The sequence below is a fragment of the Drosophila nasuta genome, chromosome 2R, assembly GCF_023558535.2.
Source record: "Drosophila nasuta strain 15112-1781.00 chromosome 2R, ASM2355853v1, whole genome shotgun sequence".
In the NCBI taxonomy this organism is placed as follows: domain Eukaryota; kingdom Metazoa; phylum Arthropoda; class Insecta; order Diptera; family Drosophilidae; genus Drosophila; species Drosophila nasuta.
In genome coordinates this window covers 3,927,796-3,953,939 of record NC_083456.1, presented here as the reverse complement: position 1 = coordinate 3,953,939, position 26,144 = coordinate 3,927,796, and the positions used below count along the sequence as shown (strand labels likewise).

Sequence of the window (26,144 nt, the reverse complement as noted above, 5' to 3'; positions counted from 1 at the left end):
TGTTTTAAATGTTAGCTTAATTTTCTTTATTTCTTACAAATCACTAAATTATCCGTTTAGTATTTTGGAGTTAACATTACGCTTCAAGAATATATAAAAAAACAATAATTTTCAACAAACATCTACAAATTTTCGAATGTTGTCAACATAATAATAAGAGAATCGTGTTGTCACTTTTTTTTTAGAGCAATACTATCCATGGCAATATCTAGTGCCTAATTGCCAATTCGTAAATAATCATATTAGTCAAACTCAAGGCTATCCCCAGGGCAATGACAAAAGAAAGGATATAATCGGGCAAGGCACTCAACAAAATTTCAAGCAATTAAATCTTTAAGACTCGTTTAAAAACGGTTTTCTTCTGTTTCTCTTTTTTTACTTCTGTGTTTTGCGGGGCTGCGAACTAATTATAAAGCGGATGCGACGGGTCCCCTTGGAGTCGGGAACGTTGCGGGATAATGCAGGAATGGGTGAGAGGCGCTTTGTTTAAGGTCCAAAACCAAAAGGACAGATAAATGCGACGGTCTGTGCCGCGAATAAGAGTATTTTGCATAATTGTTGACCCAGAAAGTCGAAGGAAAGCAACAACAAAAAAGAGCAACAACAGAAATGTAATTTCTGTTTCTCTTTTTTTTCCCCCATTTTTTTGTCGTTTTTGTATGTTTTTTTATTTTTGTGCAGCGTGGATATTTTTTGGTCTCCTTTCTGGGCGCCACCGCTGATTTGTAATTAGGAAACGGCCGCCAACTGTCGCCTTCGTTTTGGTGGCCGGGCGGGCGTTGCGACTGCGGCAAAAGCCACGCCCCATTTACACCGCAGTAGAGGCATGCGGCATAGCGGCAGCGTCTGGGGGCATTAGCGAACGTTAAATACCCAAGTGCCATCTGTTGGATACCCAGCCAGTGTTGGCCTCCCCTTCTCTTTTGTCCTGAGTGGCAGCTAAAAACAGGGGGCAAAATTAAATGAATGAAAAGCGCTAGAAGAAAAGTGTAAAGCAATGACGCCTCATTCCCAGAGGACATTTGAGCCAGCCAGGAGCAAAGGCAGCGCCACTTTGCGGCTTTTAAAACGTGGACATAGGGAGCGGTTGAGAAAGGGGCGAGAACGGGGAGAACCGTCGTACATTTTTACCCACAACAACTGAAACTAGTCGGAAAGAGAAAGACACAGAGAGGGAAGACAAAGTCAGAAAGTTGTGGCAAAAGTTTCTTAAAAATTTAAATTCAGTTTTAATATTTTCTTTGACTTGTGCCTTCTTCAAGAAATCTGGTGCTCAAGGAAATGCACAAAATTGAAATTATTTCATGTCCGGTGTCACCATTTGGAGCTTCCGTTCTGCACCCTTTTTTAAGAAGCCGAGATGCGAGATGCTCCAAACCTTGTTGGGCGAGAAACTTAAATCCCTTTTCCATTGATGCAGAACTTTTGAACTCAACTTTTTTTTTTACGGAAATTCAGTATTCTGTCTCGCGACCTTCAAAGCATATCCTTTTGCTATCATTTTCATTTGCTTACAGCAAAGGCGGTATTGCATATTTTCACCTTTTGACAACTCTTCTGTGACCCACCTTCAATTCAATCTCATTTTCAACGCTCCCTAAATTTACGATACTTTGGCAAGAAACACAGAAAGCTGACTTTCATGGTTTCAAGTAATTTATGTGATAATAAAAACTTCTCTGTAAGTTATGTTCATATATGTGGTCTTTAATCACTACTTAGGGCAAGCCACTTACTTAATATTTTATTTAAGAAATGTATTGGATTAACACAAATTTTCAGAGCATAGATTCTGCGGTTTCATAGATCTGGTTAAAAACTGCAGTAGAGCGATTAATTGGTATGAAACATAAAGATCAGGGAAAAGATATATTTGTTGGTTCTTTAATCGCTTTGGGTGTAACTTCTGCAAGCAAACATTCTTTTGAAAAACCACACGATTATTTCAAAGAGCCCAACTAACTTTAACACCCAAAAGTTTAGCAGCCAAGCATTGAAACGAGCTTTCGGTCATAAGGAGCTCGTTGGTTGCGGCGAACTTTTCCGGTTTTGCTTTCTATAGACATTAGCTCACGTCCAGGTTGCCACCTCCAGGCACATTTCAATGCTTTTACCTTGTGATGGAATTGTGCTTGTGTGTATGTGTAACCATAATAGGCGCCATAGAATGTAGCCCCCACTCTCTTCATGTAAAAGCCCAGAACACGGAAGTCGGATTTGTAGAGTGGCGTCCTTAGTGAATGGCAATAATGAAATCAAAATGTGAATGCACTTTGCATTTCCGTCTCGCTTTGACCCTGTTAAAAATACAAAAGATCTCAGCTAGCTCAGTCGTCTTACTCCCAGCCAGCTCCCAAATGTGATAACCTTAGTATTCCTGTAAGTTTTCTCTGCTTGAATGCGTCCTCATTAGTTCTCATTTACGAGCTCTGTCAGCTTCCTCGTGCTTTTGCATGCTGTCACGTCAAAGTCCATCATAAAACGCTGTGCTTCCTATGGATTCGGACTCATTGAGGTGTAAGCGGTGATTTACATCAATTGCGGTTCTCTGAGCAAGTGGAAAATACTGTGCGGCAGTAATCAAACTAAATCAGGAATATGACATCAATTAATGCGATTTATTTAAGCTGAAATATTGTAGGTGATAAAAATACTCATGATCTTAATAAAAGAAATTCAAATATTTATACACTTTAACATCCTTCCTTTCGATTACTTAGGCAACTGTTCTCCAAAAGGATGTTGAATTTGTTAATTAATTAATTTCAATTCAATAAAACGTCATTCGATGCTGAATGAGTTGAATTTACCTTAATTGAGCATTCCTTCTAAATAAATTCGGTTTACTCGTGTAAGAGTACGGCTTCAAGAAACCTTTTAGCATTAAATTAAACTTTTTCTTGCTATTCAAAACACAACAATAATCTCTTTTGATGAAGATTTTAGCATGTTGCATCCATTAAAACTAATCAATATGGTATTCAAATCGGTTAGACACTAGTTAAATACTGTAACGAATAGATACTCTTTATTGAATGGATTGGTGCTTTAAAGGAGGAATTATTGTGATTAAAAAATATGAACCATAGTAAAACTACGATATGCTCGAATGATTAGAAAATTATGTGTATTGCCTTTTTGGTGTCTGCGATATATCCTTTCGATAATTTTCGAGATTGGCCCATGGCATTGTTAGAAAAAGATTTGTGCGTTGTATAGTAAGAGCATGAACATTCATATAAATTCGCATAAAAAAACTTTAGCACATAATTTGGTGTCTCTTAGTCTAAAAGGGTCTAAGAAAAATTTACATATTGATTTTTTCTGGCACAAAAAAAAAATAAAAATTAAAATCACTAAAACTCGAATCAAGCAACGAGAAAGTCAGAGACAGTGGCCACTGGAAAGTATCAAACATATCTATATATACATACATATATATATTTGCTTTGGTACTCATATGTGTAAAAAAGTTAAACATATATAAGTTGTTTTACTATTTGTTTCGCTACTAATCTTATCAAAATTATAAAAATTAATTTAATTAATTTTGTTCGACTAGTTTGAAGAATTGCCCACAGTTATTGCTGTGAACTTTTGTTACCTTTTAATATGGAGAATAATATTAAGTCACAAATATCACTATAATACTGCCACTAAAGTGGTTAGGCGATCAATTGATCATCTTTTAATTGCAGAATCATTAAAAAAAAATAAGTATCCTTTTAAGATATCCACTTGATGTAAAATCAAATTAGCGCCGTAATAATTAATATACAAAAAAAATACTAAAATATGGCATGTATTGGAAATATATGACATATTGATATAAAACTACTTTTAAAATATACTTTTCAGTTAAAATGTAGACTGCAGAACCGGGTTTCGTAATACACAATTATTTCATAATTTAGTTCTTCACCAGAATGTAAAAAAATGTTAAGGAATCACAAAGATATTTGTTATCGTATGTGCCAAAAATCGACAATAACAAGTTGTGTTAAAAACAAACAAGAAAGAAAACTACAGCCAAGTATTCTCGACCCCTACACATTTGAAATATAACTAGATTCTAAAAAAATATACTAAACAAATACATTTCAAATTTACTAATATATACCGAAGCTTACATTTGGTATATCGATATTGCGCTAAATTTAGCACTGGTTATCTGATTTACCAAATTTTCAGGAATCATAAAGACTCGCTTTAGCTTCAAAATAAAGCTTAATATTTTATTTTTTTTTAATAAATTTCTCGAAAATGATTTTACTGAAAATTGTACCTTTATCTCGTATATTCGCTGAGACAGACGAACATGGCCATCTCGTCTCAACTGTTGATGCTTATCAAAAATATATTATATGTATATACTTTATAGGGTCTCCTTCTGCCAGTAAACTTCATTTCCTGCAGGCACTAAGTTATAACACTAACTATTGTTGTCTCTGAAATCTAGGTGTTCCTACTGACAGACAGGCGGACATAGCTTTATCGTTTTGGCTGTTGACGCTGAACAAAACTATATACAGAAGACGAGTGAATAAAACTCTTTCATTTTGATAGTTAGGAAACTCTAAATTTATCGAATTTCATGAAAATATTTAAGTTATCTTATTACGGCTGAGCATAATACAGTAGGGGACAAGTAAACTGTGTAAAAAAATAAGTTTTGAAACATTTGCCTCCTTAATCATAAGTTATTTAATAAACAAAATACTTAAATAAAAATTTCATAAATTCATGGGGTTTTTGCCTCCTTTTTGTTAAGTGATCATGACCTTGCAATTAATTTTTCAGCGGAGGTTTTAATTACTATTTAATTTATCCTTCCTGAAAATTTATATTTTAAAATATCCACTTTCATTCCATTTTTTTAGTTACCATTAATTGCATAGAATATGTTTGTTCACATGCGATTCAATGAAAAAAAGTTGATTTAGTTATTTGGATTATTATTTATTTGATGCAATAAATTTTCTCTGTTGAGAGTTTCACATAGTGTTATGCTCGGGTTTTCCATATAAGTATGTAGTTATTAGTTGGTACTTAACGGTAATTTTGCTATAATTGTATATATGTATGTATATGTATAGTGTAGGTGTAGGTGTAATTATGCATATGAATTTAAAATAAATCTCATGCTACGTTCGTACTATAGTAGTATTGTGGCATTTATTTACATAGAAGGTTTTCAACATTTTAGCTATTGATGAAACGATTTTATCCGATTTTCGATTTTCATTTCATTGTCAGTTTTGATTATACTTATTAAATGTACGATTATTAAAGTTGTAATTAAATTTAATACGTGACTAAGCTTACCTTTCACGTCACGTCGGTAAGTATTCGTAATTAATCATATGAAAAACACTTAAGAGCTTAGAAATGTATTTTGATTTCGTTTGAAGTATTTTCACTATTCACTTAAATTCTAAATTTCGTCATTGTTCACCATTTCAACGAATGCTGCTTAAATAGTTAACTATATGTGTGTGTTTGAGTATGTGTGTATTAAATGGAAACGGGTTTAATTAATCCAATTGCTCTGTTCAAAATAAATGTGTTGATAGTCGAGAAGGGTTGGCTCAAGGATTGCTGGCAGACCACAACGACCGCAAACATTTGATACGTGTTTATCATAGGAGACAGAATGGGATTTAAAAAATGTTGCAAGGCGCCACAGGCTGCTGACCACAGTGTTGTTCCATTTATGTTCTCTCCGGTGATTGTGGTTGATTTTATTAATGACCGACAAGTAACTCATACATATGTACATATATGTATATTTTATGTATGTACATATTTCGAACGTTCGCCGTGTGACGCCATTTGGCATTATATTTATTCTTTATCGTTTTGCTTTTCGTTAATATTGAGTGCAATCAATGCACGTTCGATTAATTGAACTTTAAGTTAATTCGCTGCAACTAATTGCAATTAAGCGTTTATTGTTTATTACATTTGTGTCAACAATTTGGCTTTTATTTGGCTCTCTTTCTCACCCTTTCGATTTCAACTTAATTGCAACTGTGAGCGGAAATCAAACGAATTCGAATCAAAATGAAAGACAAGGCCAGCAGCAATTGTTATTATAGCAGACATTGTCATTGTTTGTAGTTGCATTCCACGTTGTATGTTTTTTATGTATTTAATTATTTAAAATCGATACAAGTGTGTAAATAAATTCATGCACTCGTGCATTTCGACTGCTGCTTGCTTACACACAGATTTATACTATATTCAACTAGGTTACCTTTACTTTTCATATTGTTTTAAATGCAATTTATTAGTATTTTTAATACTCTCAGCCCATGGGCAAATGCTTGAACATCATATTTTTTATCTATTTTATTTGTTGACAATTTCGTATTTCATTATTTTACATCCTTGTTTCGATTATATACAGTTGACGCCTTACGTCTATGCTTACAGATAAACTGATGAGATTTTCTCTCAAAACAAATTTTGCAAATATATTCTTTCCCCACCTGGAAGAACTTAGTGAGAATAATGCTTTAAATGTGTTTTCAAATTAGCAAATGAAAATTGATTAATTTAAAATTATTTACTTTAGAATTTTGTAATTAATGTAGATAGAAATTGTAATAATATTCACAGGTCATAGACGAAAGATATATCGAAACGAAAAGAATTTTAATCATCAAAATTATCTGATCGATTGCATATTTTTAGAATCAGAAAGCAAAAATGATTGAAATATTTCCCTAGAATTCACGGGGTATAATAAATATAAAGCCCGGATAAAATGGAAACAGACATAAATGAAATACCAAAGATAAACAGGCATAAATAAATGAAATATTTTTGTTTAATTAATGCAGCATAGCGAGTGTGAACTCCGACCATAAATGTTCAGTTTGGTATCTAGAAATTCCAATTTGTTTCAGTTGACCAATTGCTTGCGTTCTATTGCAATTCCAAAATTCATTTGTGATTCAGTTTGTTACACAACTAGAACGACTATGCACAGGTTGATAAGAATATTGATGCAATTTCATTTCATGCTGCATAAATATTTACGGTTATGTATTTATGTAAACATACGAGGACTCCCTCTCGGACTTTCCATTTCCCACAGAACTGCAACAAAATGCAAAGTCAGATAAATGTGAATTCTTGGACACTTGAACACGTTGACTGCTTATGTCCAAAAGTTGAACAACTAGTTGCTTAGAGCTCGCAGAACTGGCAATTTCATGAGTTGCTTAAAATTCCGAAGTTGTGGAGAAAATGTTGCATTTTAATCTCAGTTGCTCCGAATTTTCTTGTATTTACTTATTAAGTAATTTAGCTAGTAGACAAAACCAACTAGCTTACACATAACATACAACATGTATTCGATTATACTTCGTATGGCATATTAATTATATATATATTTTGTGTTTAAATTAATCTTATCAATTTGCTTGTGTGTTTTGTGTCTTTTTTAATGCATCTATTAATCTTGTTGGCCGAGTAGTTTTACTTTTCTTTAACCAATGGCTCTGCTTCCATTCACATCCATTCCATTAAATCAGCTTTTCTTTCTGCCCAGCCTCAACATGTCATGTCCTGTGTCCGACACTGATGACAATGACACTTAGCAGCAATCCCAGGACACATAAAGTATACGCCCGAGTTACAGGAGCCGATGACGTGACCGCCGAGGCGGAGGACTCCCCTAAAACGAAACATAATCCAAATTTAATATCTAATTGAATTGGAGACAAGGCATGTGTGTGATGCACTTTCTATAAATTTATCGAAATTTTGTGTAAAGTTATACTATTTAATAAACTTACCATTTATTATGTTGAGCGTCACAGTTGCACTGGGACTGTTTGAGGGGCTACAAGTGTAATTGCCAGTATCACGCTTCTTGGCTGACTCAATGATTAATGAGCCGATCTGCGATTCAGTCAGGTTCACAAGATATGCAGGAAGAAATGATGGGCGAGAAAGAGAAAGCGAAAGAGAGAGAATGAGAACAAGAAGAAAATGTCAACTAAAGTGCTTTTTATGTTGTTATGTTGCCAAAAAGCCAACAACTTTCCAGAACTCGAGGCAAAAGATAAACAAGTACAAGAACATCGAGTAAGTGGGTGAGGAAGATATTCATTTACAATATATATGTATATATGTATCTGTGGCACATTAACTAAATATTTATCGTGTGCCTGTGACACGTTTGCAATGGCCAGACATTATGAATATTTGCCAGAAAGACTTTTGCCGGACTTTATTGGGCGCAGCACGAACTTCGTTTCCGGCAATTTGGTAACTGAAATGCCTCGCAAATGAAACTTGCATGAAACAATATTATAATTTTGCGAAGTTGACGCGTCCTGTGTGCTGTCTGCTGTGTGTTGTGTGCTGTGTCCTGGCACAGAACGTACAGGATACGGTAGACGGACGTGGGCACACGAACGAATGCGAGGCGCAATTCGAAATCAAGTGTAATTAAATTAAAATCAACAAGGGAACAATTGGGGAGTGACTCACCGTGCTCTGTCCCTCGCCGCTCGCCTCTGGCAAATTCGGATCCAATTGTGTGCGATGGCGACGCGAATCGGCGGCCAACTGCTCGGCGCCATGGTACCACATGATGAACGTCGGAGGCTCTAAGGCACCACGCACAATGCATCGTAGGACGACATTGCTGCCAGCCTTGACATAGCGATCGGGCTCACCCAGAATTTCGGTTCGAGGAACTGCAAAGACATACATACATAATGATGTTCATAATTGTAATGCTGATGATGATGGTGATAATGATGATGTTGATAAGGGAAATTCGACGAGAAACGCAGCGCGTGTCTGTGTGAAATTGTGACATTGGCGCTAATCTATTGAATTAACAGCTGCTAGTCACGTCGCACACGTAAATCTGTGCACCTTTTTCGGGAGGGATCGGAGAGGAGCGGAGCGGAGCTTGGCACTAGCAAAATCCACTTTTCAATTTTTCACTTACTGATTCCATCTCCCTGCCAGCTGGCTGGCTGTCTTTGCCGCCGCAGACACGCACTGGCTGGCATAACGAACTATGTATGCCTCAGTCAGTTGCAAGTTACAGTTACAATTTACAAGTTACAAGTTGTGTCAAAATGCGAGAACCTTTATAAAAAATACATGGGCGAAAGTTGAAATTGTTGCCACACACACGCACACACACACACATTCTCACATCACTCGACCCACTCTTCCATTGGCCAGAAGTGTGCGATGTTGGATGTACGACGTGCGACGTGCGCTTTCAAATTCGACAAAATCACGTATACGACGAGTTTTCCCTTCTGTTACACACACAAAACTCTGCACAAAATTTCAGCGCGCATGTGTCTCTATGTAAAAGCACAATTGTGCATGTGTGTGAGCCTCTTCGCTTTTGGTTTGACACCAAACTGTGTCAGCTTGTCAAAATCGTCATGTTGTGCATGTTAGTTTTCCAGTTGCTTGACTAAGGATGCGCGATGCGCGCGGCACCAAAACGCGTATGCAATGTTATTAGCCAATACCCTTGCCCCTTACTATTTTGCTTCTACCTCTTTGACACCACCGCTGTCACCATGGTCCCTCGCCCAGTTACTATACTCGATTTATTTTCAAATATTTTGCCAAAAAAACAAAAAACTCAGGCTAGTATTAGGTGACAGCTTAAATTGGATTTGGAAACATTTTTGTATGTTGGTGAAAAAGACAAAAATTTATAGAGAAAATAATTCTTTGCATTATTTTTTTCGTATGGTATTTATAAAATATTCCGTTCAAGCAAATCAAGGTTGAGTTTTGATCAAATTATAAAAGTGCAAGATAGCATGACATAAAATAAAACCACATAGAAACTTTAAGTGCGGAGTCGAAAAGTTTTCAATGCGGTAACCACAATTTCAGCTAATTCTCAGCTGAATGCGGCCAAGTGGACAAAGGAAATGGAAACGTGGATGGGGATTAGTGTGAAACAAATGAGGGCAACTTAAATTAATTGGGTTTATGGCAAAATGCTTTTAGGGAAATTAGTTAAGTTTCAAATGTGCAGCCCGGGTGCAGAGGCTGCGTATAAACATCTCAGCAAAATTGTCACTTTTGATGGCGAGATAAAACGTAAAAGCGCCCGCCAAAAGAAAAACCAACCATCGACTGCTGCTTTCCACCATCGAATACCGCACACCAAAACCAAATCCAAAAAAAACAAATGGGCTTTGACTGTACAAGATTAGCAGCAAATTAAATAAGCAGACGAACCGAGCTCAATCCTGTAAATGAATGAGAATTGAGCAGAGCAAAGGATGAGGTGAGGGGATGGAGAGCGAAATCAAACGAGACGAGCAGAAAACAAATCTCATAAAACCAAATCTAGTTTGTCGTTCAATGATGCAGAAAAAAATAAATTCATTCATTCTGGATGTGTGGAACTGACAATGGGCGAAAATTGATTATTTTGGGAAGAAAGCTTTTAAGTATATTTAAAGCATTACATTGATTAAAAATGTGCAGCTTTACTACCGTTGGTGTCTCAACTGTTTGATCTGCATATTGTTGTATACTTTATGTATGAACATGAATTTAAGCTTATAACTGAAGCAGTTCGTGTCATTAGCATTTGCCACTTTTGACGTTTCCTACCATTGTGCAGCAAAACATCAAGTAAATGATCCAAAACCAGAGTAACTGACGTTTTAACCAACAACAAAGAAAACAAATACACATTCACACCCAAACACACACCAACACACACACACACATTTCTAGAGACATGGAAGCACGCATTGGCATAACAAATTGACCGAAAACTACGATCCCATTATCCCAACGAGCAATGGCCAAGAGGGCTCAGAAATCAAGCATCAGGCAGAAGCAGAGCCTAACATAAAATACATTGGCATCGGACAGCGATGCCATGGAGCAGGCAGCAGGCAGCAGGACATTGCGAAAGGGGCTCCAGAGGAGGCGGGGGGAGGGTGAGAGGGCGAGAGGCGAGAATCGACAACATGCAAAGGGAGTTTTAGTCGTTTGCACAGACAAAACGATGCAATAAATACAAATTACATGGCAGGGCACAAAATCACAAAAATGAGAAAAGAAAAGGAAGCTGAAAATGGAATAGCAATGGAGCTCGAGGTGGGGAGCCGCGGAGGCAAGGGAAACTAGGTGCTGCCGATAATGGTTATGGCAGCCAAGTGAACACCATAACCAGCTCTAGCTTCAGCGACAGCTTCAGATTCAGTTCAGAACTCAAACCCAACACCATTTCAACAGACAAAGCCAAAGTTGGACATGAGACTTCGAGTTGGTGGCGCAGTGTGCCAAATGGCTGCAAATAACGGTTATGCTGTTTCTGGCCAAGAAAAATCTCGAAAATAAAAATGGAAAAACGCCTGCAGGCCGCCGCCGCCGTCGTCTGACAAAAAATATCCCTGGGCCCAAAAATCTATTGTATTCGAATTCTCCGTTGGCAACGAACGCATTGAAATCCTTTATTCCTCAACTTGTCGTTAGATTAACGCACACTGTGGCCGCGCATACGTAATTTACCCCCTCCATGACATGCTGTGCCTTTCTCACCCCTGCTTCAATCAAACCCCTTGTTACCATTTCATACAAGTTTCTCATTCGGTCGACTACCTGTTGGACGTCACTGTCGCCTCTTGCTATTCAACATTACAGTGCCGTCTTGCTCTTTGTCATGCCTAATACCCACACATGTGCACGAGCACACAAACACACAGACGAGACACATGCACACACGAGTGCTTAGCATACAAATTAGCTCAACCGGATATGCGAAAATCACTTTTTGGCAGCGCCTTATCGAGTTTGTGCTCTCCTCGCAACAGGCGGTGGCGCCTCCCACCCAGCTGCATGCCAAACATTCTCTCTGGTCTTAAGACTGATTTACTTATCTGCCATAGAAATCCAAGAGTTTTCGCTTGAAATTCTATTCAATTTCAGCATTTGTTAAACATCACAAAAACTAGTAGCTTACGAACAAGTTGGCAAACGAAATATAATACTAGGAAGCTTATAGTTCTTGATATTTATAAGACCGGTCAGCTAATGTTTCGTATTCACCAAAACAATCTAGTGTGTTCAAAAATAGTATAATTGGCAAATGAAGTTTGTAGTCCAAATAGGTAATTTCTGGATGTGTGTATATTTTGCGGGCAAATATGAAATTTAATTAACTCGTTTTGGCCAGCAACCTAGAATTCAGCCTTAACAAAACCAACTAAGAATACACACACAAAAGTTTTCTCGTTAAAAAAAAACTTTTGCTAAAGCTGAAGTACAATTTTTCTTTATGCTGGTCAGAAAGAGTTTTCAGATGTTTTTCAATGAACATTCAGCAAAACCACAATTTCAATGCAATTTTTGTGAGCAATTGCCAAAGCAAAAGCAAAGCGACCGCATGAAAGTTCTACACGTATGCAAATATGCCCTTCTTCCCCCTCTTGTGCTGTCTGACTAAAAACTTTTCACATATACATGCTTCTTATTCATTTATGTGTTCGTTTGTGTGTGCGTGTGGGTGTATGCGTGTGTGTGTGTGTGTATCCATTTACTGCCACTTGACCTTTGACATTATGCATTAATTGCATGCACTTCAAAGGCTCTGGCCATGTTGCAGTACAAGGACTAGTCTCATATTCACGTCCTTATCCTTGCTCCTGACCGTGACTTACCAACAACTTGCAGCTGGACACGCGCGCTCACTTTGGGCTCCGTGGAGACCTGACACTCGTAGGTGCCAGCATCGCGCGCCTGCACATATTTAATCTGAAGTGTCCAGTACTTGTCTGGCTGCTTGAGTGCGAGGAAACGCTGATCCGCAATGAAGACAGCCCTAAAATAAAGTTATATTAAATTAAACATTATATTAATATAACCATTGGATATACATTGCAGTGAAAAATTCATAATAATAAGTTTAGTATTTAATTATAATCAATTGCGCTACATAAATTTCTAACTTGTATATACATATACTAGTATATAAACAAGCAAGGCAATTACATTCGAATGTGCTCGACTGTAAAATACCTGCTACCCATTTTAATAAGAGCAAAACAGTGCAGTATTATTCTTAAAATATACGTAATTAATATATCGCAAAAATACTTAATAATGCCAAAGGATTTATTTAATATTATATATTGTTAGAGTACCACACTCAAAATGTACCATAGAGTACCAAACATCCCAGACTTTCAGTCAAAGCAGTTAAGACCCGTTTGCAGAACGCTTTTTTGCAATACAAAAGCACACAAATACATCATAAATACTGTAGTTAGTATTGAATGTGTCGAAAATCGCGATTTTAGGTACAAAATTATTCATGCTATTTGATTTTTGTTCGATTTGCGAAGACGGAAGGGAGCGTGTCAAAAATTTGATATACAATTTTATCTGAGTGCAATCATCACAAATGCTGTCAACTAAATTTTAGCTCTTTCTATGTTATAATAGTCTCTGAGATGAATGTAGCTGTGCATTTTTAAATAAATTATTAAATGTTAAAGGTGGCCGTATTTTGACTAATATTTTTGTATATTTATCCAAAAAAGTGCGATATCGATGAAAATCAGTTGATTATTCCACTTGGTAATTTTTGCGCCTTAAAATTATTTTAACTTGCTCTGCAATTCTTAAAAAAAAAACCAAAGTAAAAAATGAATGGAAATAGACCGAGAAGAAAATATTTAAAGAAAATAGCCAAGAAGATCAATTTGACCATTTTGTACAGGAATATGATCGTTGCAGATCGAATTGCTTATTATGATGTGAAGCAGAATTAAGAAGAGTAAATTGATGAATAATAAATAAATTGTATATACTTATACCTCTTTAATTGAGCCCAGTGTCGCATAATTGATTAAATTGCTAATACTTGCTTGATTTCTTTCTATTGCCTTTGCAGTTTTGGTGTAAACCCTTGCATCATTGAAGTAGATACACTTGGTTTTATAGACTATTGTGTAAATTGAAAACCGCATTAAGTTATGAACTATCGAAAATTATATATTGACACCACGATCAATTATCTGATATCGATGTCTAACTAATATTAATATTGATACAAAAGAACATTTTAAAATTGTCTTTAGTCGCTAATAAGAATATACATATCGGATCGGGTCGAAGTTGCCTCCTTCTGCCTGTTACATATATTTACTGAAGGATCAAGTCATAATAGTCTTCAACCCTACAAGTATCGGGTGTAAAAATAATTGAAAACATTATAACTAAAGTCATATTTTTGAATACGTGCAAATACAATTATTAAATATTCACAGTCCTTTTATAAGTTAGACTTATTCATCTCTTATAGGATAAGTGAATGTATCTTTTGTAATTAGAGCTTCAACAAAGTAAAATGCAAGGACTATTCTGGTAGATTTATGCTCAGATGGGGATGGGAGTAACATTTCAACTTGTTCATTTGCAACGAGGAAATCTTTTCAAGGCAACTGCAATGGCCGCAACAAAAAAGTAACAGCAACAGTAGTGGCAATAAAAACAGGCCCACTTACGCGCTAAGCTCCGTTGCTAATGGCCACTCAAAGGACACTCAAAGTTATTTAGTTGCGGCATTTAAACAGCTCAACCTCCTTTCCCCTTTAGTGACCGAGCGATGGTGGCAGAAGGCAGAAGGGGAGGTGGCAGGAAGAGTTCCCAGCGAGTCGACAACAATGTTGTGTATGTTGCAACAACAATAACAACAGTGGGAAGTGACGCCATGCAAATAAGTGCGGCAAGAGAGAAAAAACGAGAGAGAGAGGGAACGGAGTTGCTGAAATAAGTTGCATTTAATGTTATTGTTGCGATATTTTTGTACGACATTTGCTGCAAAATTTTCCTCTGCCATTTGCACAAAGTGCAAAAATGCTTCCGTCTCCAGCAGAAAAGTGCAGCAACTAAAAACCAAGCCCATTCCCCCGCCTGACCCCCGCACATATGTATGCGTTGACATTGCTTATTAAAGGACCTCTTTGGCTGCCCTCTTCCCTCCTCCCTCCTCTCCCATTTTCCACTTCCACCCCTACTTTCCTTTTGCACTAACAAGTTTTGATACTAAACCCAGATTAGACCCTTGCGTTTTGCACTCGTAAAACTCGACATTTTATGACTTTTGCCATTTCCTTTGCTCCCTTTTTTTTTGCAATGCTTTGCACTGCTCTCTTTCTCTACACCTCTCCGCCTTCCATATTGTTCACTATTCAACTTTTACACCAACTCCCAAGCTTTGGCCGTATTTCTTATCCAGATTTTGTAGTTACTTTACAATTTTCATCTCATTTTAAGTTTCGCTTTATTCTGTTGACTTTTTCACCACATTATTTTCCATATTTTCATAACATTGCCCCTCATTTTCCTATAAATATTTCTATTGTTATGGACCGGTTTTAAATGCACGTTATCGTCAGGAAGTGAAACGTCCGAAGCTAACAGTGGTATTAAATTGTGTGGCTTATTTGACGAAGGAGCAGTGACACTATTTTCATGGACAATTAAATATTTAAGTTTTAAATTTTGACTTAAGCTTTGAACAATCTGCCAATAACCCAACATTTTATTGTAAACCGTTCAATTCGAATCGAATCAAAGAGAGATTATAGCCTTGGGGGTAGACGTCAAAGTCAAATTTGAGGGTTGATTATAGCAAGTGCTCCCATTGGTAATAAATGACACGCATCCCAAGTGCAAAGATAATAGATAACAAGTTGACACCAGCAGCAACACCTGACGTAATTACCCTACCCACAGGACGTAAGCGAGATGTTTGTAGCATTGTATGTGTCCTGTCTTGACCGCACTTGAGGCCAAGTGCAAACAGAAATAATCTATTGTGTGAGCGGGACTATAAATACAAAGGGTTGCTTTTGCGTCCAACAGACAGCAAACAAAGGGCGCCAAGCATGTGACATTTATATGATAGTGTAAACACATCATTTGAGCTATTATACAATACACATTCCCTTGCCCAAAGCCCCTATTCTGTTGTTCCCCACTTGAGGAGTGGACAGTGCAACGTGCAGTAGCTAAAAGTTTTTGAAATCTATTGCCATTGTGTGTATGTTTGATGTCGAGGACATCTTTCGTTAGGGAGTCTGAATAAGAAAACTTTCTAGATAAATGTGACGTAAGACATTGGAGCTGCGAAGGATACGCACACACACAGAGAGACACAATCAACTGACACGACGAGACCGAGCTTCGAGCAGCGAGCACCGAGAAGACAACGGAAGTGGCTGTGCAGGAAGGCAGACTGCAATGGCTAGCATACAGGAAGCAATCAGTAAGGACACTATCTGGGCTTAATTTCAATGGTACTTTGTTTGTCTCAGCCTCAACCTCAACTTCAGCTACAGCAGCAGGTGCACCTGCCACCTGCCACTCCTGCTGCATCTTCGGAGTCAAGCTCAACTCCAATACTATATTGTACGCTACACCTTTGCAGCTGCAGTTCTTCTTATGTTGACAGTCATTCATTCGGGCCAGCCATTCATCCGTTTGGCAGACAAACAGGCAGTCGCCTTATCTAATGTGAAAGGTTCATTGGTTTTACTTTTCTATCAAAGTAATAAGCTGGAAATGTTTGTACCCTCATCCCACAGCACAAATGGCAAACGTTGGCTAAAACAGCACAGAGTCTGGAGAAAAAAATATATATAAAAATAGAAGAAGACACGAGCATGCGACACACTCTCAAGTAAAGTTTTGCAGAATTTCACAAAAATGCAATGAAATTGAAGACTTGAGTTTACGCTTCACATGCCACATAGACGCACACACACAAATTCGATATGGACAGGACACAGTCAGCAGGCAGCAAGCAACTTTTCTGAGAGAGAAAGCCACCTGGCGAAATGGTTAGCTTGTTATTGGACACGCAGATTGAAATTGAAATACATGTTGCCACTTGGCACACTTAATTCATTTTCAAGTAAATTGTTTTCACTCCAAGAGGATTTCTCAGTCTTGTCAGGTAGCTTCTGAGTATTCTTTGTCAGCTTAAGCTTTTACCTATCTTTTTATATATACCTTTTAGTTCAGCTGCTTCCGTATATGTCGTTTTATTTAAACGTAGCGTTTGGGCAACTTATGACCAACATCCAATTTCTAGGGAAAAAATATCAATTCACATTGAAGATTTTTGCTTAAGCCGATTATCGTTCAAACATGCTTAAATGCTTACGATCAATAATGATTACTTACTAACATACAATTAAAATAAAGTTATTTAACATGAGGCAAGGCTCAAGTGCAGATTGGTCATCTAAGAGATACAAAAAATAAAATCAATATTGATTTTAAATATTTAATGGAATCTTCTCCGTACATCTGCAGCGTCAGAAAGCTAAATTAAATGTCGATGGTAATTAAAAACAAGTAAGAAAGACACGATCGAGTGTGCTCGTCGTTGAGATACCCGGTAACCACTTTTAATAAAAGCAAAACTGTGCGATATTTTCTAGAAATATACCAAAGTAACTTTTCGAAAAATACTAAGGTATACCAAAGACTATATTCAGTATATCGATATACTATTACTTTTAATTTACAAAATATACTAGATTGTCAAGCAAAGCAACTAAGACCCTACAGCAGCACTCTGCTTTCCATATAAAATTATTTCGTATTGAATAAGATAATTTTATTTTTGATCGCAACGTCAGCTATTATATTTTCTTCAGTGGCAAGGATTTAAAACTAACTTAATGTGCGTGCAAAAATAACAAGTCCTGCGAAAGTGAAATTTTTGTTCACTTGGTTTATAAATTATCTTCCTTCTGTTATAGAGCATGCCCGTGTACTCATGTATCCTGATGACGTCAGTCAGACATAGCTTAAGACTTTTAATGACAAACTTGCGAGCTAAAGGTTGCAAAGGGACCTTAATAATCTTCAATTTTGATGCATAGTAAATTTGCTAAATCTTAATTGGAATAAAGCTTATGAATTCCTTAGCGGTTCTCTACAAGCTGACAATTATATTAGAGCGAATAGATTCCGTGAAAGAAAAAATTAAAATTCTATCCATTGTAATAAAAGCCATGTTTGTTCTTGGATTCATAAATCGCTGATGGAAAGAATTCAACGATCTCTACATCACTAATCCATTGTATATCTCACTGGTTCGTCCTATGTATGGATCTCTTTCTGGAATACAGAATTGAGTAAGTGCAGAAACAATTTTTGATTATTTCTCTTCATAGTTTTAACTGGAGCCCTAATATTATTACCACCTTACTGTTAAAAACTTGTATTACTACGAAGTGCGTTTCAAAGAAAACAGAACTTTACAAAAAAAACGGATCAAGTGTTTTTTTCAGAAAAATTAATTTATTTTATTTAAAATAGTTTTCTTCAATACAGATTTTTGAACGATCCAGAAGTATGTCAAACGAGTGTTTTGGGATCTACGTCTGCATAAAGCTTTCCTTTCATGGGCATTTTTCCGAAAAGGAAGAAGTCGCACGTTGTCTTCTCAGGTGAGTTCGTAGAGTGGTTAATAGTTAAAATGTGATTTTTGTCAAATAATCGGTCACAAGTGACAATCGAAGGGACGGCGATACGTCGATGTTTTTGAGATGTTCAATTCCATTTCCATCAATTTTAGAGGTGGTTTCGGCTGATGAATTGATGAATTCACGCAGAATTTCTATGGAATTTTCGGTGACCACGAATTTTGATTGGCCTACATGTTGATCGCCATTCGTGTTCTTACGACCACATTGAAAACGTGAAAACCACTCATGCACTATTCTAGGAAATCATCGCCATAAACTTATTTCATCAATTGAAACGTTTCATGAAATTCTCACTATACAATCAATAAAGACAGCAGAATCTAACGCACTAGTCGACATATAGATGGAGAAACCAGGGAGCGGTAGATACAAAAAGTCCTGTTTTCTTTGGAACACACTTTGTAAACCTTCCTTCCTAGACCCCATCAGGGTGATGTTTTTATTCAGACACTAATTAATGATGAAATAGATTCTTGGGGCTATTAACCCAAATTAATTTTGCTGTTCCGGTCAGGATCACTAGAAACTTTCATTCTCTTTTTTATTCCACGTTTACAAACTATGCTTGCTATAATCCCTGCCGCATTCTGTGTGGAAATTATAATAATCTCCATTACGTAATTTGTAATGTAGTGAAAAAGTTATCACAACAATATTTATCTATGCATATATATTTTTTCATTTTTCTATTAGTATATTATTATTTAGTTGTGCAATGTCTTATTAAATTTTTTTTTGCTCTGTTCAACCAGCCCATGCTTGGTATCGCTGGGCAACTTATTATTTATATTAACTTTATAAAGATGGGGATGACTCTCAATCCTTAATTAAATATATAAATATGTGTTATCTCAGTTCCATCTTAAGAAAAAAACCATTTAAAGAAAGTTGTTGTCAGTTAAAAGCTACAACTTGCAAGGGTCTTGTTTTTAGCATAACAAATTTAACAGTGAGTTAAAACGTCAAAAAATGAGTTCTGCTGTATTTTAAATAGTAGTAATTATTTTGTATTAAATTTCATTGCCACTCAATAAAATTTAATTTTCGTTTTAATTGCATGTAAAGTAGTTCCTATAACATATGTATCATTTGTTGTCTTACCTGTCAACTGTGAGTATGTGTCCATCACGAAGTCGAATCCAGGACACGGACTTGTTGCCAAGCTGCTTAACCTGTGGCAAACAAAAGTCAGTTGTCAGTTACTAGTAATGCAGTTTAATAAAATACATAATAACAATTTATGCGGTTATAATTGAGTTATTGAAGCATGAATATAAAACTAAACCTTAAAACCTAGCTGTTAAATTGTAAATGTATGATGTATTATGAAACTTAATAGAAAATTAAATTAATAAGCTCTCAAAAAGCAGTAAATCTTGCAATTAGTATGTGTTGATGCCTGAAACTAAAATATATATATACTTCTATTTCTTATATAATCTATATAATATTTTGCCCAAAAGGGTAACCGAAAATGTAATTTCAATGCTCCTAAGTACTGTCTATAATCAACAAGTGACAATTAAAGTAGCTTAAAAGGAGCGGGATCGAAGAAAGTCAAATGGAGGCATACCAAAGTTACCACAGATTAACCGAGTGCAAATTACTGCACCGAAATGTATGCAACGCTTTTGCAAACAGACGCACACGACGAAACAAAATTGAAATGTAATTAAATACCAAAATGAACATGAAACCTATCAAGTAGAAACGCACATACACACAGTCAGGGAAAACCATAGACGCACACTCTTCTCTAGCTGATATAATCGAAATGTGTCGTAGTTAGTAAATCTAAAATACATTTAAACACAGACATACAGACGGGGTCACACAGAGAGAGTCGTTTGTGAATGCGTTCTGGTATCCACATTTACATGAAAATTATTTTGTGTATTCAACACTTTGGAACAGATTGAACTAGCTTCCCCTTCGGCACACCCCGCAACCCCGATATCTAACTGTTTCTGGCCCTGCAGTTGATCCATTAAATGCGCTTGTCGCCGCTTTCTAATTTGAATGTAATGGACTCATTAGGCACTCGATGCATGTGTCAGATTTAATTATGGTAGTGCAGCAGCAGCAACATCAGGAGCAGCAAAATATATTCCTTAATTTAATACATTCAACAATTGCTGAAAAGAACTTGAAGGAGGTATGCCTTAAACAAGCCAATTGCCAACTGCAACGAAGTCAAAAGGATGCTCAACGTCCTTCACCTGACGACGTTAGCATGGAATGGAACAAGTGAGACCAATTTTGAAAAGAGCTCCATTCGGTCAGTTTCACTTGGGCCTGAGCCTGGGTCTGTGCCAGGCATTTGGCATGGCGATGGAGAAAGGACAAGCCGAGCCAAGCCAAGCCAAGTCGTCATTCAACTGTGCCACTTAAAGCGGCAGTTGGACAAAGAGCTGCACGGTATGCCAGCCGCAGCAGCATGGACTGGACATAAAGTGTAAAGGGAACGAGCATGAGTACGACTATGAGTACTCGTAATTGACAAACATTGAGTTGCAAGCTATTCACTTTGCCTCTTCACTCTTGAGGGTGGCAGGTGGGAGAGGAAGCAACGGCCGTTGCCGTTGAAATTGTGCCACTTAATTGACCATGACAACGAAAAATTAACATTGTTCCTTTTGTGGAAATGGAAGTTGGGGAGAAATGGTAAACGGGGAAATTACAGCGCAAAAGCGACGACGGCCATACATTTAATATTTCTCTGCTGAAGCAGCTGCCATCTGCCGGTTGCCGGTTGCCTGCTGGCTGCCATGCGATTAATAGCTATGGCCCAACAATTTTGTGTCTGAGCCACACAAGAATTTGAATTTCATTCTGCCGTCGAGCTGTGTGTTATTTGGCCAATTACTGGGCATGCTCTTTGCTCCGAATATCAAGAGAATGCCTAAATTAGAATGTCTTAAAGAGTGAAGACTTTGTTCCATAAATAAATGCGACTCAGGCGTGATAATTGGCTTTGAAAGCAGACATTTTGCAAATTTCTTATATTGACAGAGACACATTGAAATATCCTTCAACTTTAAGTGCACTTCTCACAGCAAAATTAAAAAAAATTCTCTTCTTTCATGGTGGAAAACTTTTGTCATTTTTGGGGTCCAAAAATAGAAAGCTAATAAATCAAATTTCAAATTTCCTACTTATAAGGATTAAAGCTTTCGGCACAGCTTAGTTTAAGTATATTTTCATTAGTATTATTTAAGAGTCAATATTAAAAGATGAAAATGAGTTGTAGTTATGTTGGTCACACAAACAATAGTCAATTAAAAATCAATATAATAATTTCGTGAATATTCATTATTAATATTTCAGCAAACCAAAGCTTTATTTTCAATTTGGGCCGTGAAATACATTTGGGATTCCATTGGAATTGTTTTACGTGAGCCTCTTTTTAAAGTTCTCGAGGGATATTATAGCATTTGTCGACTTTACGAGCGTGATAATAAGGGAAAGAGGCGACGGGAAGAGGAGATGTGGCAAGCACGTAATGCCATAAAACTAATTTGTTTAAATTTAATTTCGGTTTTCGGCGAACGCAATACAATATTTACAACTTCTGAGCAAACAATTTGCATGTTCGACGGTCAAAGTTGACCTTTAAACACCTGCGCAAACAGAAAACGAACCTGCCACCTGCTGCTACACCCCTTTCCTTTTTGTGTCCACGCGATGACCGAGGGGCATAATTTGGTGGCATTTGTTTTTGAGCTTTGTGTTAAATACACGATGCGGTCACACCTCATGGTTGAGAGCCTCGAGTTGCTTCGCAAATATTTACGCAATAAAATTTAATGTATTTTCTATGGCATGCCGATGCACAATGATGGAGGGTGGAGGGGGAAGGGCGGAGGAAAGTGGAGGCGAGGGAAGGATAGAGAATAACAATAATTACAAATAAAAACATGCACGCAAGGGCAAAGGCACAGCAAGCACGCAAAGCAATAGAAATGTCTGGTCATAAAAATAAAATAAAGCCAAAACTATGGAGAATTATTTGTGCCGCATAAGCAGTCAGATAATAAGGCGACTGATTAGGGTTGAACTCACCCGACAAGGCAGATAAGCATGTGTGCCGATCTGTGTGGTTACATTCGATGTGGCATAGCCATCCAGATAGGGCTCCACCAGCACACCACTCGCCAGCAGGGCGCCGACCTCGGGCATTAGAGACGAGCTCTGAGCCGCCGCAAATGCTGCTGCGTTCGCTGACGACGCCACTGATGATGTCGCCGAAGCTGAAGCTGAAGCCGAAGCCAAGGAAGAGGAGGATGAGGATGAGGATGATGAATCCATGCCGCTCTCATCGAAATTGGCGGCGGCTGTGACTGCTGTGGCTGCTGTCGTTTGTGGATGTGATGCTGAAATTGATTTGGCCACAGAGAAAAGAAAGTTGTTTTCTTGTTAATCGAAATGGCAATTTGAGCTACGATTCGGCAAAGCTTCTGTCACGTACATGTCACACGTGGGACTCAAAGGTGTGTGTGCTAGTGTGGGTTATTGGAGGCCAAGGATCTGCCTTGGTTGTCTACATTAAAGCAAAGATTTTCAAATAGTTTGTGCAACTATTTGATTACTTATTTCACTGAAGATAATCTTTAATTATATTTTGATTACCATTTTCACTAAAGAATAAATTATAAATTTGAAAAATTAAATATATCGTTAAGGCTCATTTGTCTTCCTTATTTTTATACATTTTCTAATTTTACTGACATTTTTGTCATTTTATTATTACTTATCATATTTTCATATTATTTCCGCAACTATTTGCTTACATATTTCATTACTTAGTCATTAGTCATTGAACATAATCTTGTTTTGATAAACTTCTTCACTACAGAATATATATTTTAAATTGGATATATATACATATATTGAATTCAACATTAAAGTTCACTATACTCTTTTTTTACTGACAACTTCAATAGTTACTGATTTCATCAATAGATTCGATATTATATATTCTTAAATTTTGTTTTGTTTAAAGCACTCACTACGAAATAAATTATAATTTTAATATAATAAATAACCAATATATCGTTAAAGCTCATTAGGCTCTCGTTTTATACATTTTCTAATTTTATTGACGTTAATGCATAAATAATTTCACAGTTCGTTGTCGAAATTGACAAAATGAGCTCGATGACTTCCCCAGCGGGAGCAGCACCCAAACACCCCAGATTTACCAACAACAACACAAACAATACCGAAAACCTAACAACATTAATTGACGATGTGGCAAATATGCGCATGACGCGTATTCACACAAAACCCGCAGCGTGAGCTAACAGCTATACCGCCAAGTCAGCCAGCCTGACATGAGGACCTGCCACACCTTCATGCACACTCGCACACGCACACACACACTCGAACACTCGTACACTCACTCATACATCAGAAACACACACACAGCTCGCAAATCGTAGCTGCAGGTGACGGCAGATGGCGTGTCTGCTTTTGTTTTGTGGCGACTGTCAGTTTTTTGGTTTCGAATTAATCAACGGCGTTTAAGTGGCTTCTACGAGTCGTCACCACTTGCATCAACCAACACCAACACCAACACCATCATCATCATCATCACATCACAGCACAACACATCAAGCACCGCCCTCATACTCGTACAGAAGCAGCTCTTGCTTTAGGAGTCGTGTTGTGATTTTCGCGCAGCAAAAGTTTTTTTTTTAATGAATGGCGTTCATTAAAATTGATTGTTGTTTGCGGCGTCACCACAGCCGATGACTTGGCGATACGCACTCTCCACTCAGTCCGCCTCCAACCCAATCCACTCATCTGTGTGGCGGGTCAGACGGATGAGTTGCTCAGCGCTTCAACGGTTGAGAGGTCAGTAGTGAGGCCCATTGGCAATCGCTGTTGCTACGCATGATATTTGCTGAATCGCCAATTAACCAACAATTTCTCCTAATGAAATGCTATTCGGCTAAATCGCCCATCAACTTGTTCACCCCTTCTCTCTCCCGTTAAAATTTCCATTGATTTTTACGCGATTTCGCCGTGATTTGCCTACTTCCGAACGCACTCGGCGCAACTTTTTGGTATGTTATATAGTAAATTCGAATTTTGCGTAATGCTCCGAGGCCCCAAACAGGGCTTTTGTTACCATCTTTGACTTTGACTGTCGTCTGTCGCCTGCCGATGACAGTTTCACTTGATTTTTTGTTCAGTTCAGTTCAGTTCAGTTGGGTTTAGTTTTATTTTCATATTTCTATTTTTAGCTGTGAATCGAGATGAACGTTTGTTTAAATTGAAAACGCGTTCATCAACTTTTGAATCTCTCGATTGGATGGCAATTGAAATAGGGATCTATTCTACCCTGACCCCAATGCCCATTCACCTGGAAATGCAATTTTGAAAAAATCAAAAACTTGTGGGAAAAATATTTGCTTTTGCATTTGCCAACACACACACAGAAATATATAAATATGTACATATATGTTTTGTAATCTTATAATCTTTGATGAGCGGTTTGAAATGTACATTGAACTAAAGGCTGAAACTAATTGGAGTATTTAACCAACCAGTGAATAATTCATTCCGCGATCCCCGGGGTACTATAAAATCAATTCAGTACTGAATGTTAAACAACAAATCAAATTCCATTAGCCTATTTGTCGCATACATTTCAGTTAATATCAAATAAGAAAGCTGTGAGATACCCGCTGGCCATTTTAATGAAAGCAAAACAGTACGGTATTAATTTTAAAATATACCAAATTATCAATTACTAAATTATATTCCAAATACGCTAAACATTAAAATTATACCAAGAGCTATATTTGGTATATTGATATAGTACTACATTCGAAATATAGCATAGTAAAATATATGAAAGCAACTAAGACCCGTAGTAAGTAGGCGTTTTTGCCCATACAAAAGTATTTCTTATAAAGCTTCTACAATTTGTGTGTCAAAGAAATTTTCAGGAAACATAAAAACTACAGGTGTCATTGTCTGTACCGAAATTCTCTAGCTTGTTATTCGATTTATAACGATTTGCGGGGGCACAAAGTTATTATCACCTTCTACCCTATAGGTATCGTCTACAAAAATTCTTGTCTACTCTGCATAAAAAAAGTAATTCGTTAACCAATATGCTTTAAAGCGAATGTTTGATATAAATATATTATGGATGCTAAGTGAAAAATATAAAATGCTAAGCTGTAGTTAAGCGAGGAATGGTATAATGAGTGTCGCTTCCTTCAACATTCTACTTCGCAGATTATTATATGGCTATGTTACTACTTGACAGACTTCCAGTAATTTAATTTTCTATTCACACTCAATTTATTTTTTAATTTACCATAACAACTTAAAAGATCTGTAAATTTAAGCTTGTCTGCCTTTTGGGCAAATGATTTGATCTGAGCTTGTGCTCCAATTAAAATGGCGAATGACTTCGAGCTTGACAACTCGCATGTCAATTTAATTGCAACGACCTTTTGATGAAAACTGCGACGGTTTGAGGACGTCAGGTTAGAACCCCAGAGATTGTCATATGCCAGGCAGGCTACCGGCAGCTGACTGAAGAGGGACACCCCGAAAGATAGAGAGCGAAGAGAGAGAGAAAAAGATAGAGGG

General features: G+C 37.0%; 1 protein-coding gene across 1 annotated transcript in view; it reads right to left on the bottom strand.

The window, feature by feature from the left end:
* Positions 1-4,946: 4,946 nt before the first annotated feature.
* Positions 4,947-26,144, bottom strand: part of LOC132785990 (hemicentin-2) — a 71,841-nt gene continuing 50,643 nt past the window's right edge. Inside the window, exons 3-8 of the mRNA XM_060792350.1 lie at positions 22,596-22,906; positions 19,635-19,705; positions 12,684-12,844; positions 8,506-8,714; positions 7,806-7,911; positions 4,947-7,684 (exon numbers count right to left, since the gene is read on the bottom strand). Coding sequence (XP_060648333.1) covers positions 7,569-7,684; positions 7,806-7,911; positions 8,506-8,714; positions 12,684-12,844; positions 19,635-19,705; positions 22,596-22,906 — 974 coding nt within the window. The 3' untranslated portion in view covers positions 4,947-7,568. The remainder of the gene's footprint in view (positions 7,685-7,805; positions 7,912-8,505; positions 8,715-12,683; positions 12,845-19,634; positions 19,706-22,595; positions 22,907-26,144) is intronic.